At 47.0% G+C, this 13,061-nt stretch overlaps 1 protein-coding gene across 1 annotated transcript; it reads right to left on the bottom strand.

The window, feature by feature from the left end:
* Positions 1-2,216: 2,216 nt before the first annotated feature.
* LOC136306532 (starch-binding domain-containing protein 1-like) lies at positions 2,217-10,645 on the bottom strand. The gene is given in 6 exon segments (XM_066233045.1): positions 2,217-2,514; positions 2,516-2,903; positions 3,214-3,390; positions 5,583-5,767; positions 6,626-6,887; positions 10,501-10,645. Coding segments are annotated over 6 exon segments (1,455 nt in total).
* Between the last annotated feature and the right edge of the window lie 2,416 nt (positions 10,646-13,061).

Here is a 13,061-nt window from a genome sequence, read left to right as displayed (position 1 = left end):
CAGTACAGGGATAACAGAAATCCTCATGTTAGCACTCTAGGTATATCCAGGCCTATATAACTGCTTGTTAAGTATGAAATTTAGTATTATAGTTATCTCTTAAATCAATTGGATTTACTGAAAGATTTTTTATTTCATCAGGTAATTATAAAGTGTTTAATGACAGAATTCTAAAGATTTTTATTTTACCTGATAGAAATGCTTGGTCATTCTGAGCAGTAACAGTAAATGCCTTCGGAAAACCTCACTGGTAGAATATTAAATTCATTATGAAGTATGTAAGAAGTATACACCAATTTAACATAAAAATGCTATAAGCCAAAAAGTATCAAACACAGTTCTTTTAAGCACTTTCTAATACTATCTTTAGTAGGGTTTAAGCTTTTCTCCACAGACATCTTTAACCAAAATTAAACAGTGTTTGCCTGACCAGGAGGTGGCACAATGGATGGAAAGTTGGCCTGGGATGCAAGGGTTTGAAACCCCGAGGTCACTGGCTTGAGCGTGGTATAATAGACATGACCCCATGGTTGCTGGCTTGAGCCCAAAGGTCACTGGCTTGAAGCCCAAGGTCTCTGGCTTGAGCAAGGAGGTCACTGGCTCGGCTGGAGCCCCTAGTCAAGGCACATATGAGAAAACAATCAATGAACAACTAAGGTGCCGCAACGAAGAATTGATGCTTCTCTTCTCCCTTCCTGTTTGTCCCTATCTGTCCCTCTCTCTGTCTGTGTCTGTGTCTCTCATTTAAAAAAAATTTAATTTTTCACCAAAATATGTTATACTTACTAAAAGTTGTTTTAACATTGCTTCTCCACCCCTCCCTCTCTCCTTCCTCTCTGTCTCTCTCTTCCCCTCCTGCAGCCAAGGTTCCATTGAAGCAGAGATGGCCCGGGCGCTGAGGATGGTTCTGTGGCCTCTGCCTCAGGTGCTAGAATGGCTCTGGTTGCAACAGAGCAATGCCCCAGGTGGGCAGAGCATCGCCCCCTGGTGGGCATGCTGGGTGGATCCTGGTTGGTCTGTCTGTCTGCCTCCCCATTTCTGGTTTTGGAAAAATACAAAAAAAAAAAAAAAAAAGAAATAATCTAAAACTTTGTCTCCAAAAGGAAGAGGAAAACGTTTCTCTGCCTCCTGATGTTTGCCTTTCATCTGTCTATTATTAATGGAGGAAAATGTTAGTACTTTATTTTACATCTAAGTTATCATGGCACCAAGATTTAGACAAATTTAATAAAGATATTAAAACTCAGGTTTTATTTTTTCAGTTATAATAGCAAAGTTTAAATGTTTATTTCTTCTCAGAGCAAAGATGTACTTCTCTGTCACTGTCCTGCTCCAGTTTGGTCACCCAAGATGCTACTGGCCTGAAGGAAGGGGGAGAGGGTGAGATGACCGCGTGGGACAGCCGCTGCCAGTCCCTGCGGTGGGCGAGAGGGCGCTGTAGCGACCCCAGGAGTAAATGAGGGGTGTGTCCCCTGCAGTCAGGTGGACCTCCCTGTACCCCTGGCCCTCTAGGAGCTAACATTCAGACCACCCGCTCAGCCCAAGCCTCCCCCATTCCTGTTCCCTTTCTCTGTGGCCTGGCTCTGCTGAGAGACCCGGGTCAGGCCCCTTGTTTCTACACTAGCCTTCCATCACAAGACAAAGACATACTTGCTACCTTCAAACCACACCAGGTGGGTAAAATCAAGCCCACACACTGGGAAGTCTCAGAGCCTTTCTAATCACATGTAGTAACCAGATATTTTCTGTATTTTTCAACAAAGTGTACATGTAGCGGAGAAAATGTTTCTCCAGCTGCACCACAAGGAAACCAGCTCTGTTTGAATGCAGCTTGTGTCACTCCCCTGGTTTAAGGGTCTCCCAAAGGCTCAGGCTTGGATTCTAAGCAGCTGGTTAGCTTTTGTGCTCCGTGACCAGGCCACAACTGCATCTTATCTTAGCCAAGTCACTCTCCAAGAGGACCAAGCCCTAAAGTACTTATGTGTCTGCATAAATCTATCCATCAATGCCACAGAAAAAGTCCCTGCTCACTGGAAGCATTATCTAACTATCTATTATAGCTACATATATTTCTGCACATCAGATGAAAATCACTAGCAAATCTGAAAGAATTCAGTTAAACTTGAGAGTTATACTTTCTTTTAAATTAAGTGTGCTCTACAACCTCAACCTCATCCACATTCTACTATAGCTTCTTCAATACTTTACAGACTGAATCATTGAATCCTCCAGCACTTGTGAATAAATTTATCCTCGTGGCCGATTTCTAGGAAACTATTGCTGCATTCTTCCTAGTGAGTAACTGCTCCACTCTCTACCACCACAAACTTCCATTCCACCATGGTATCTGCTGGCAGGCAGACGGAACAAGACCAAAACCCATCCTTGCAACCCTGGAGTGGAATGTAAGTCTTCCATCTCCCAAGCCTATCATGGTCTCCAGTTACTGCAATGAATTGCACACCAGTGCTTATGATAGAATGGACCTGGAACCTGGCATTAACTTGCTGAGACTGAAGTAATAGCGCCGACCCTTTTTGTTTTAACATCTATTTCCTGACCTCTGGTTTCCGCAAGAGTGTTTCTGCTATTGTGCATTCCCTGTTTTGGGCTTAATGTTGGAGCTCAAGTCTCCAAACCAGTATCTCCCCAAGATGAGTGCCTGGACACCATTTCCCAGTCCTCCTGGTCAGTCGAGTCCTGCCTGACCAAATGTGCAAAGCTCACTTCTTTAGCTCTGTCCATGAGCAGGTTGTTAGAAGGCAACTTCACAAAACATGGAGCTGCTTTAGCAGGTATCTCTTGTCCCTTTTGGAATCCCCATTCTCCTACATGAGATTCATGGCTTTCATTTCTTGAAGCTTCAAGATAAACCCTAGAGCAGGGGTCGGGAAACTTTTTGGCTGAGAGAGCCACGGATGCCACATATTTTAAAATGTAATTCCATGAAAGCCATACAACGACCTGTGTACATTACACATTATCCAATAAAAATTTGGTGTTGTCCCGGAGGACAGCTGTGATTGGCTCCAGCCACCCGCACCATGAACATGAGCAGTAGGAAATGAATGGATTGTAATACATGAGAATGTTTTATATTTTTAACGTTATTATTATTTTTATTAAAGATTTGTCTGCGAGCCAGATGCATCCATCAAAAGAGCCACATCTGGCTCGCGAGCCATAGGTTCCAGACCCCTGCCCTAGAGTAACCAGTTGCAGATGTAGCTAGAGATTCTGTGTCTGGAAACCATCCAAAAGGAACACACTGTCTTGAACTGTCACAGTCACCATCTTCTCCAGGACTCTGTTGTCTCCATGCTGTATCCTGTACATTACCAGGGCCTCTGGGCTCTAAAACCAAACATCCATCGCTTTCTTGAAGATGCTCTATAAAAAACAGAATATAATAGGCAGTTCTCATGAGAAATAAAGTAAACTGGGCTGAGAAAATAGGTGTAGTCATTGAAGACTTTATCACTAATCTATTTGCAGTTCACAAAATTCACCCCTATTAAAATTAAGTACTTAATTACCTAGTTCAGACAATGAACCAATACTGTGTGCTAAGAGTATCCATGTATGTCCAACAATAAAAGGTACACCCAGGCCTCACCAGGTGGTGGTGCAGTGGATAGAGCATCGCACTGGGACACAGAGGACCCAGGTTCGAAGCTCCAAGGTCGCCGGCTTGAGGGTGGCATAATAAACATGACCCCAAGGTTGCTGGCTTGAGCCCAAAGGTTGCTGGTTTGAAGCTCAAGGTCACTGGCTTGAGCCTAAGGTCACTGGCTTGGGACAAAGGTCACTGGCTTGAGGAAGGGGCCACTGGCTAGGCTGGAGCCCCCACCCCTGCCCCTGTCAAGGCACATATGAGAAAGCAATCGATGAAAAACTAAGGTACTGCAATGAAGAATTGATGCTTCTCATCTCTCTCACTTCCTGTCTGTCTGTCCCTATCTGTCCCTCTTTCTCTCTCTCTTTGTCCCTAACACACACACACACACACACACACACACACACACACACACACACACACACGGCACACCCAGGAGTCTCAATGAAGTGCCAACTTGTAGAGGCAGAAAGGTAACCTGTCATGGTCCTCAACTTCCGCATTCCAGGTCATACTGGCATGTGACCAAGTCAAGCTGTTTGGTTCCTATCATCAAAAAATGCTGTACAGCCTGCAGGGCGAGGGCTGGGTGGCTACCCTACACACCAGCAGCATGCACCTGTACTCTAAGGAGCTGCGGGCAGCCCAGGGCTCAGCCCTCCCGGATGCGGGCAGATCAGCAGCAGCTGTCTCTGTGGGAGAACACGAAGGGCAGCAGTGCATCCCTGGGCAGCACTGGGGAAGCGCTTGTCAGAGATGGCTGGCTTTTCCTTGCCACGCCCATGTGTGTCAGGAAGCTCTTCAACAAACCATTGACTTTTTACATCTCCTCCCCCTGTACTCTTTTTAAAATGTTCTTAAAAGCACATGATCCAAACTCTAAAGACTCGATTTCCTTCTTGCTCACCTTGCTGATAGTCTAAACTGCTCCTTACAATATTACACTATCAAAGTCATGCAATCATCACAGATGGACTTTCTGGGGTGTAGGGTGCAGTTTTTTGTTTTGTTTAACTGTCCTTTTTAGCTTATTTCTCTCTTTTTACATTTGATTATAAGCAGCAAGAAGAAACCTGGAAGTACTTTGATTGAAGTGTAACTGTCCTTAGTTATATCACCCAATTCATTAAGTACCTTTTCTACTTTTCCTGTTACTTCAAGTGACAGCGTGGGTAACCATCCTGCTATTACATAGAGAGCATCTCTTCCATTTTCCAACAGCACTTACCTCATTTTCCTGCAAGCCTGTACTCATAGCCTCTTCAAAGTCTATGAGGCTCTGCTAACAGTTTCTTCAAGGCTTGTTAAGCTTTCACTAACACTCTTCTCAAAGTTCTTCCAGCTTCAGCCTATGCTCAAAAACAAAACCAAAAACAACTAAACTCATAGACACAGAGAACAGATTGGTGATTGTCAGAGCAGGGAGTGAGGTGGGCAAAATGAATGAAGGCGATCAAAATAAGTCCTGGAGATGCAATTAATGTACAACATGGTGACTATAGTTAACAGTACGATCCAGTAATGCCCTCTTATACACATTCCAAGACCCCTGTGGGCACCTAAAACTGCACTAGTAATGAACTCCATAAATATTTTTTCCTCTACATGCATATCTGAATTGCTAAGACCACCTTTCTTGTGGGAAGGGAGATACAGCCTTTAAACTTCATGACAGGTCTTTTCAGTTCTGTTTTGCACATTAATCACATCCTTGCTACTTAACACATAAATACTTGGGAAATCCAAATTAATTTTGGTAATAACCCAGGCAACACAAATTGTGACTAATAAAATAAAATTACTAAGTGAAATCAGGGTGACTTGAACACTACCACTGTGACAGATTTCATGACTGAGATGGCTACTTACATGACTAAGGGGCAGGGAATGTATACAGCATGGAAACACTGGACACAAGGATGATTCACATTCGTGGGGGGTGGAGCAGGAAGCTGCTAGAACTTACCGAATTCAGTGAGACCCTGCCTGGCCTTGACCACCAGCATTACACCCTCCATCACAGGGCCACAGACTCTCACACCCACACTCAGGTGGGGACAATGTAGACACAACATTAACCCCTGTAATGTCGGTGGCCCAGGCCAGGCAGGTTCACATTGGATTTGGGCAGATGGTGGAGAAACTGCGGAGCTGGAAAGCGTTGGGACATTCCGTTTAATGAAGTCTCATAACAGCAAATGAGCACACAGGCAGGGGAAACTGCCTCTCAGGCAAACAAACAGCAAAATGGCCCTACACAGGGGCTGGCAGGCAACCCACCATCTGCAGTCCTCCTGAGCACTAGCACCCTTAGCCTTATGTAGCTAAGCAAGCAAGCCTAACACAGCTGCCCCACAACTCCACATGCACATCTCTGGGGTGTGAAAGGAAATCAGGGTCCTCGGAGAAAACCCACGCAGACATGGGGAGACCATGCAGACTCCACACAGACTATGGCCCCACAGGGATTCGATTTTTATCCCTCATCAGTGTTACAACAAAACAACAAAGTGTCTGCTGTATTTGAAAGTTGCTAAGAGAGTAAATGTTAATCATCACACCCAAGAAGTGTGCTAACTATGTGAGGTGATGGAAGTTAGCTAGATTCACTGTGTTGATTATTTCACAATACTTACAAATATCAATGTTAATATCAATTATATCTCACTTTGAAGAAAAGAACACTTTAGTTCCACCTCTTTGGAAACCATAGTCTCGGAGGGACACCCTGACATGGACAGTTACATGGCTACCTCAAATATGGTGCCAGCAACCTTTACTTTCCTCTTTAATTCTCTCCTCACCAATCCCTACACCCACTTCTGAGGGTCCTGGACTGGACCTCCGCCAGCTTCCTCATCCCTAGGGCTCCCGGGATCACACCACCCTGAGCCCCTTGTCCCTGAGCCCAGGCCATCGCCTGGGAGTGCTCTATAACTGCTGTGGGCTGGCAAGGGTGCAAGTCACTAAGGCCTCAGAAGTACTGTTTGCCCAACGATGTCCCCTTACCTGCTGGCAATGGCATCTGCATCCTCCGTCAGGGGACACAGCGCTGGTGGAACCTGGGAACTAGGACTCCAGATCTCACAAGACGCACTTCTGGCCAGGTTTGGGAATATTCCTGTCAGGGAGGCCATTAGCCCTTGGTCCACCGGTCTCTGAGGAGCTGTTTTTCTCATTGGCAGTTCTATCCAGCCAGTCGGGGAGCTTGAAGACCCTGGGAGCTGGCCCAGGGACCAGCTGTGAGAAGGCCAGGACGCGATGTGCGAGCCTTTATGGAGGGAAGGGAACGCTGAGCACACGGAGTTCTGTCAGCGGAGGTGCAGACACAGAGGGACGCAGCCCAGGCCGGGACGCGATGTGCGAGCCTTTATGGAGGGAAGGGAACGCTGAGCACACGGAGCTCTGCCAGCGGAGGTGCAGACACAGGGACGCAGCCCGGCCAGGGGCCTCTGCAGGGGCCTGCCCAGCTGCCGGGCCTCAGAACACCGGGTTCCTGGGTGGCCCAGTGTCCTGGTTATCCCAGTGCTTCTGACAACACGGAGAAGCTCTGAGTTAGGCAATGCTGCTTGGGGGTGGGGTGAGGGTCAGAATCCTGTGCGCCCATGCGTGTGTGTGTATGTGTGCCTGGGTGTGTGCAGGCACACACAGGTCTTGGACAGACTTGGGTGACTCACACCTGCCATCAACAACACCGTGCAACATGACAAACCCGAACACCTGTCCTCACCAGAGCCCAGTTCTCAGCGTCAGAACCAGGCGAGTCCTAGGAACCTGTGCTCCCACAAAAGCTCCAAGTGTTTCTCATGAGGCTGAAGTTGAAGAGCACAGGGTGAAAACCTCAGGCAGGGACAGCCAGTGCTACACACTCAACACTACTGAGACAGTGGGAACACTCGGGGACCTCGGGTGGGGCCGCGGGGCAGTGGAGGCTCCTGAGAAGGTGGCTGCGGCTGCAGCTTCAGTTCATGGCCCCACCCACTGGCATAATAAGTATGAAAAACAGAAGTATCTTTGCAATATTTATTTTTTATTTTTTTTACAGAGACAGAGAGAGTCAGAGAGAAGGATAGACAGGGACAGACAGGAACAGAGAGAGATGAGAAGCATCAATCATCAGTTTTTCACTGAAACATCTTAGTTGTTCATTGATTGCTTTCTCATATGTGCCTTGACCACGGGCCTTCAGCAGACCGAGTAACCCCTTGCTCAAGCCAGCGACCTTGGGTCCAAGCTGGTGAGCTTTGCTCAAACCAGATGAGCCTGCGCTCAAGCTGGCGACCTCGGGATCTCGAATCTGGGTCCTCTACATCCCAGTCTGACGCTCTATCTACTGCGCCACTGCCTGGTCAGGCTGTTTGCAATATTTAAACAACTTTTTTTTTAATTTAATTTTTTTTAAATTTTTTATTTATTCATTTTAGAGAGGAGAGGGAGAGACAAAGAGGAGAGACAGAGAGAGAGAAGTGGGGGAGGAGCTGGAAGCATCACCTCCCATATGTGCCTTGACCAGGCAAGCTCAGGTTTCGAACTGGCGACCTCAGCATTTCCAGGTCGATGCTTTATCCACTGCGTCACCACAGGTCAGGCTAAACATTAACTTTTAAAACTTTAAAACCCCTTTGTGGATTTTTTTCATGTTTATTGTTGAAGGAGCTGCATCAAAGGCCTAAACTCCAGGCTGCTCTGCCAAGTTAAGAGTGGTGCTTTGCCATTTTCCGTGGGCTTACTTGATGCTGTAAAATGGGCCGGGCTACCTGACTTATGTTCAGTTTAAAGGCAAATTCACAGACTCAGTGAGATTGGACTTGTCCTGGCTGTTAATCAGCAATGGGCCACGGTGAGTGGTGGGGCTGCGGTTCGAACCAGCCATGATGCGGAAGGAAAATGAGTTCAGGATACAAAAGCCAACTGACTCTATTCCTATATGCTAGCAATAAACAATAAGAAATTGAAAAAGGCCATTGAAAATAGCACCAAAATATGAAATGTTTAGGGACAAATTTAACAAAAGAGGTGCAGAAACTGCACGAGAGCTACAAAGCATTGCTGACAGAAATTCAGAAGACCTCTGAAAAAGGTCAGGAGACTCAATAATGACACCCCCAGTGGCCAGGGGACTCCAGGATAATGAATTCAAGACCTGCTAGGACCCGGCCATGGGCCCCAAGCACACAGAGCTGGGCCTCAAGAGCAGGTCTCCCTGATAGTAGGTGCCTTTGGGGCAGCTGTGTTAGGCTTGCTCGCCACCGTGAGGGACCGTTTTGCTGTTTGTTTGACACACCACAGCACTCTTTGTAGGCTCTATGACAAAGTGAACTCCTTCATACTTATGCTTTTATTTCCTCATTTGAAAAGCAGGGTTATTATATGAGAATTTAATGAGATGCTACATGTTAAGCACTTAGCATAGTGCCTGGCACAAAATAAAGGCTGGTCATAAGTCAAAAACCATGGCGGAAACACGTGCTCTCTGTAAGCCTCAGTTTTCTCATTCACTCTATAAATATTACTAAGCACCTACTATCTGCTAAGATTCATGCTAAGCACTGCAGATCCAGTGATAGTTAAAACTCAGTCCCTTTAGCTTAAAACAACAAGTCAGGTGGAGAAGCCAAATAATGAGTAGGTGCTACAACTGAGAAAAACATCTAGAGCAGCACAGTGAGATGAAAAAATCTGGAGACCCCAGATGCTAAAAGGCTAAACCACCTGTTCATAATTTATTTATTATTATTATTTTTTCCCCAAAGTTAGAAGCGCAAAGGCAGTCAGACTCCACACATGCACCAGAAGGGGATTCACACAACATGTCCACCAGAGGGCAGCTCTGCCTATCTAGGGCGTTGCTCTTTTGCAACAAGGCCATTCTAGCAACTGATGTGGAGGCCATGGAGCCCTCCTCAGTGCCTGGGGCCAACTTTGCTCCAATGAAGCTTTGGCTGAAGGAGGGAAAGAGAGAGAGAGAGAGAGAGAGAGAGAGAGAGAGAGAGGAAGGAGCAGGGGAAGGTTGAAAAAGCAGATGGGTGCCTCTTCTGTATATCCTAGCCGGAAATTGAACCTGGACTTCCACACAATGTGCCAATGCTCTACCGCTGAGCCACCCAGCCCAGGCCACCACCTGTTGTAATTTAAAGTGAAAACAGCAATGGCAAAAATAGTAGGAGACAGAGATGAAAATAGCATCTTCCTGAATTTTCATATGACAACATGCTACATAATTGAGGCTGTTTCTCCTGTTTTTGTGCTTAAGCCTTAAAGATTGCATAAAATCTGGTTGACACTACCAAGTCAAAGAAAACTTGGGTCTAGAATTTCTCATCGGCATCTACACTTGCTTCAGTGTGTCCAAGCTTTGGAAGGAAGATGCAGAAATAAAGGGAATACAGGGGAGACAGCTGTGAAGCAGAGAAGCAGAAGGTTGTATAGGCAGACCTCGTTCTATTGTGTGTAGCTTCATAGATGTTGCGCTATTATTTTCTTTCTTTTAAACTGGAGGCAATAAACCTCCGCTAGTAAATTTTGATTACAGCTCACTCTAATGCATGATTGGTGTGGAACCAAATCAGCAAATTATTAAAGGTTTGCTTCTGATTATTTCTAAGGTTGGGGCTATATATCTTTACACTTTTTTTATTTACTCATTCAATGTAACCACATCACATCACATTGAAATAGATCAGAAACTTACCTTCCTTTCTGAGGCATAAGGAAGATCTCAACCCCCAAATAATTCTATTATCACCATCACAACTTACTTTTTTGTGCAATCAGCACCCGCCAGGGCCTAAAGTTCCAATCACTACAGCCACAAAAGCTTGGCAACCTTCACAATAGCCATTCCCTCTTACTTGATAAACTCCTATACATCACTCAAAGCCCACTTTTAAGCTCTGTCTCTCTGAAGTCTTCCCTGTGCCCGTAGGAGGGGTTGGAGCCCATTGCAATGTCTTCTTTGGATATTCTTCTATTCTGTGAATGGTCCCCATTTAAACTGTCAGATCCCTTAAGAGTCTGAGGGTTTTGCATTTCCAGCACTCTGTGTGGCGTTCTGCACAGGATAGGCCAAAAGTCAGCATTTTCACAGATCACAAAAAGCAAGCATTCTCCAGATGGACTAAGGAGCTCAAGAACAAAGAGGTCTCCCTGGTTGTGTGGAACTGGAGCTAGGTCATCGTTCTTTGCATCCAGTGCCCCTGGAACCTGCACCCACTCAGCTGGGAAAGCGGGGAGTGGAGGCTGAGTTTTCTCCAAGGTTTTGAAAACGATGCCGAGAACCCAGATTTTGCTGGCGGGGCCTCAGGGGTGCCTTTGTCCAAGACAGCCTAGAGGTGGGCGGAAAGACCAGCAGCACCCAACAGAGGAGCAGTGCAGGTATGCAAACAAACAAACAAACACTCACACACACACGCATGCACGCACTGGCAGAAATGCACACGGAGGCGGTGACAAGACAGGCAGGGACAAACTCTCCCCAAGCCTAAGAGAGGCGCGTGGCTCAACAGGGAATACTGGCCATCTTCACAGTCACATGACCGCTGAGGTGCTGAGTCCTTTCTGCCGATTACACCCCGCCCAGGCCGCCTGCCCTGGGAGTGCCAAGGAGCGTCCCAGAGCCCAAAAGGCGGCTTCAGCAGCCGCCATGATGGCTACTGGGTGGGTAAGGTGTGGGGCAGAGAAAATGACACAGCACGTGGCTGACAGGCAAAGCAGAAGTATCTGGGTAAAACAGTGGGGCAGACGGCCAGGGGTGATTATGGCATGGGGAGGGATAGTGAGGCACGGGGAGGAGCGGGGATGATGTGGGGCAGAAGCAGGGCAGGACTGGGCGGCCAGTCGCACAAACACAATGTGAAGGAAAGGGAATAGGGATTGGAGATAGAACCTAGGGTTCCTTTATGGCAGACTTTCTGCGAAGTGCATTGGGACACGTGGAGGAACGAGGACAGCGAGGGGTGGGGAAGTCGAGGGGTGGAGGCAGCGCAGTGTGGAGTAAATCCACTCCGCATGTTAGAAAGAAGTGTTCAGAAAAGAAACTGCCTGTGCCCTTTCTGTGAAAGAAAATTTTGTTCATGTCTCATGGTCGTTGTGATGAAAGAAACAGCATTTGTCACCTCAGTGACATTTGAGTTTAGAAAGAGAGAATCCTTCATTGGGAAAGAGATATTATTTTTAAAAAGGCCTGACCTGTGGTGGCTCAGTGGATAAAGTATCGACCTGGGGACACTGAGGTCGCCGGTTCAGAGCCCTACAATTGTCTGGTCAAGGCATATATGGGAGTTGATGCTTTCTGCTCCTCTTTCCTCTCTCTCTCTCTCTCTCTCTCTCTCTCTCTCTGTCTCTCTCTCTCTCTCTCCCTCCCTCCCTCCTCTTTAAAATGAAAAAATAACCAAAAAACAAAAATAAAAAACAAAACAAAAATGTACGTGTCATGGATTTGGATGTGAAGTGTCTGCCAGCACCCTGTCTGTGAAGGCGCACAGTGTGCACATAAAGACATAAATTTGTCATATCGCAGGAGGTGCCTGCTGGTGTTCTTAGAACTGGTACTTAGGTTCAGTTGCATGACATAGCTCTTTGCAAACGGGGATCAGTGTGTACTAGACTCTGAAAAAACATTACATGTAAATGGGGGCTCATACCTTTCATTATGGAGCTATGGAGTCTTCAGGTATGTCGTTCACTTTTTTGGGGGTGGAATGGCGCCCTTTCGAGGAGTCTTCAGTTATAGGCCTATAGGGGATGCATTCCCACTTGTCTAAGTGGGGCCTGCGGTTGCCGCCGGCGTCGTAGACCTGTCGCGGAAACTTTACGGTGAGTCTGGATGGTGTCCAGGGCGTTTCTGTGGGGAGAGAAAAGCGAGAAAAAATTTCAGTCGGGGGTGGTCCCAGGGGATTCTGTGGGGTCCACCCTGGCTGAGTGGGGGTGTCGCATAAATGGGAGCTGAATGACCGGGGCAGGAGAGAGCCCTAAGCATGGTGCGTGGTGCCTGCTGCTGCCCTGGGTGCGGATCCTGTTGGAAGAGAGAGGGTGCAGAGGGTAAGGTGGGGAGAAAAGAAAGGAGAGGCATCCGCAAAGCCCGTGAATGTTCCCAAGAGGGGAGGAGCGGTGTGTCGCAGTGAGGAGGGTTATGAAGGGTCTGGGCCATGGGGTGGCTTTTAGGGCAGAGTCTCATAGAATATTGAAATGAGGTGGTCCAGGGGAAAGCTGTCTCAGCTAGTTTCTCCACTGTGTGTGTCAAGACAGTACTCTCAGTTTGCTGCCCGTGGCCATAACAGCATAGTCTCTTTGAAGGTTTGGTGTTGATGTATTTGCAGTGCACTACTACCTACATGCTTCTCCTGCAGGCATGGCTCAATTGGAGCGAGTTGGCCTCGGGTGCTGAGGGTGGCTACATGGTGTCTGCCTCAGGCACTAACAAGAGCTTGGTGGCTAAACAACAAAG

The sequence above is a fragment of the Saccopteryx bilineata genome, chromosome 5 (genome assembly GCF_036850765.1).
Source record: "Saccopteryx bilineata isolate mSacBil1 chromosome 5, mSacBil1_pri_phased_curated, whole genome shotgun sequence".
Taxonomy (NCBI): domain Eukaryota; kingdom Metazoa; phylum Chordata; class Mammalia; order Chiroptera; family Emballonuridae; genus Saccopteryx; species Saccopteryx bilineata.
Note: the sequence above shows the minus strand (reverse complement) of the source record. Positions and strands in the feature narration are given on the sequence as shown.